The following is a 2,366-nucleotide window of genomic DNA, read 5'->3' on the forward strand; positions in this document are numbered from 1 at the left end:
TGGGGAGAGGAGTGGATGGGGTTGGGGGGGGGGGAGAGGAGTGGATGGGGTTGGGGGGGGAGGAGTGGGGGGGGGGGAGGAGTGGGGGGGGGGGAGGAGTGGGGGGGGGGAGGAGTGGGGGGGGGGAGGAGTGGAGAGGGGAGGGCAGGCGGCTAGAGTTACCACGGGTGGGGGGGGGGGGGGGGGGAAAGAGGGTGGCAGGTGGAGTGAACTCGGGTGGGTGGGGGGGGAGTGAACTCGGGTGGGTGGGGGGGGGGAGGGGCAGTTAGTGACCCCGGGTGCGCGTGGGGCGCGGGTCGAGTGACTCTGGGGAGGGGGGGGGTGGCTGCAGAGTGATCCCCGTGGGAGGGGGTGTGTAGAGTGACTCTGGTGGGTGGGGGGGGAGGGTTGGAGAAGAGAGAACGGGTTAGAGTGACCCTCGGGGGGGGGGGGGGGGGCGGGTAGTGTGACCGCCGGGGGGGGGGGGGGGTGTGCGGGTGCAGGGACCCGGGGCAGAGGGAGAGTGACCCCAGAGTTGGGGGTGAGGGAGAGGGGGCGGGACCGGATTGGTCAACTTTTCTTACCTGCACTGCCTGAAGGATGGCCCCGCACTTGTCTCTCACGTCGCTGAAGGGGCATCTCCTGGAGAGCAGCAGGAGCCGCACCAGGTATTGATTGAGGCTGCCCCGTTGTCCAAGAACAGCGGCCGAGCCGGCTGCAGCTGCGGGTACCGCCGGAGGTGGGGGCGGAGGTTTACCGTTTGTCGGGCCGGCCTTCTCGGTCAAGCTCAGCACCAGCTGCCGGACGCCATCCAGCGCCACTTCCCGCAGCTTCGCGTCCCTGCTGCACAAGCCGTCCCACCGGCCGTCACCGTCTTCCATAAGGAAAATCCAGTCAGGGAGAAACTTCCAGAATATTCCCGCTCCGGCTGCCGTTTACTTCAACTTTAGGAAGATCCTGAAAGCAGATCCTCACCTACATGTAAAATATCTCGACAAGTCCGGCTTTCAGGTACCGCTTAACTCTTCCGAAGGCAACTGTCAACATGACACAAAGAATGGGCGGAGGAATAATTTAAAGAAAACTCTTTAAGGGCGAGATTTAAAAAACAACTTGGTTCATCAGTCGTCGTTTTGAATGGAGTTTTTTTTTTCTATAATAAACTCTCCTCCGCTTCGTATGCTGTGCAACCTATGTTAGCCCCGTCTGATTGATGACATCCAATCCCATCCCGGGGTCACTCTTCCTGCCCAGCACTCCGCCAGCTCCAGGCCAATCAAGTTTCGAATGGGACTTTGCACCGAAAACTAGCAAGTTAGGTTGTGCTCAGCCCCCCCCTCTCCCTTCGTTGATGATTGTGCGCAAGCGCGGTACTTGGCGTGTCCGCTTGTCACCCCCGGGAGTTGTAGTTCTTTCTACCGCTGACGTCACAAGTCGCGACTGTAAGAGCTGATGTGAGACTACATGTCCCAGAGGCCTTAGCGCTAAACTGAGCCAAGCGGTGACAGTCTGTCCAGCTGCCCTCACTCTGACTTGTTTATCGGAGTGAGAACTGAGGTTGGTGGACCAGGGAAAAGGGAAGGTGACAGCAAAAGTTACAGAAAACAACATGTAGATCTACTAAGTGTCATTATGAGTGACAATCATTCATTTTAGCGTTAAAATGTTATCCCTTTTGATATATGGCACTGGTTTAAAAAAGCTCCAATCTGTTTTATTGTAGTTAATCAAATTTGTCACCACTAATATTAAAGCAAAATCTGAAATAAAGACAGAAGGTGGTCTGACAGCATCTGTGGAGAGAGAAACAGAGTTAATGTTTCAGGTCAATGACCTTTCTGATGAACCATTCTGTTTTTCTGTTTCTATCTCCACGGATGCTGCCTGACCAACTGAGTGTTTCCAGCATTTTCTATTTTTATTTCAGATTTCCAGTCTCCGCCGTACTTTGCTTTTGTATGGCTGATCTGTACTTCAACTCAATTTACCTGCTTTTGATCCCTATCCCTTGATGCACTTACTTAACAAAATCCTAGTGATCTCAGTCTTGAAAATTTCAAGTATCTCAGCATTCACGGCCTTTTTGGAGAGAGTGTTCCCTATTTCAGCTACTGTGTAAAAGTCCTTCCCAATTTTAATCCTAAATTGTTTAATTGCAATTACTTCCAAAGGAAATTAGATAGGCACTTGAAGGAAATAAACTTGCAAGGCTACAGGGATCGAGCAGGGCGGTGGAACTGACTGGATGGCTCTGTGGAGAGCTGGCATGGACTCAATGGGCTGACTGGTCTCCTTCTGTGCCATAGATGACTCTATAACTCTAATTTTAAGACTCTTGCTCTGGTTCTGGATTTCCCCACCAGAGGAAATAATTTCTCTTTGTCTAA

The 2,366-nt window shown here is 53.2% G+C and overlaps 1 protein-coding gene across 2 annotated transcripts in view; it reads right to left on the minus strand.

Moving 5' to 3' along the window:
* The window catches only part of sesn1 (sestrin 1), a 192,545-nt gene extending 191,360 nt beyond the window's left edge, over positions 1–1,185 (minus strand). The window contains exon 1 of one of the 2 annotated variants that reach the window (XM_068027183.1): positions 564–1,185. In XM_068027183.1, coding sequence (XP_067883284.1) covers positions 564–860 — 297 coding nt within the window. In that variant the 5' untranslated portion in view covers positions 861–1,185. The remainder of the gene's footprint in view (positions 1–563) is intronic. The other variant, XM_068027182.1, reaches the window with a different exon arrangement.
* Between the last annotated feature and the right edge of the window lie 1,181 nt (positions 1,186–2,366).

This window comes from Heterodontus francisci, chromosome 3, assembly GCF_036365525.1.
Source record: "Heterodontus francisci isolate sHetFra1 chromosome 3, sHetFra1.hap1, whole genome shotgun sequence".
NCBI lineage: Eukaryota > Metazoa > Chordata > Chondrichthyes > Heterodontiformes > Heterodontidae > Heterodontus > Heterodontus francisci.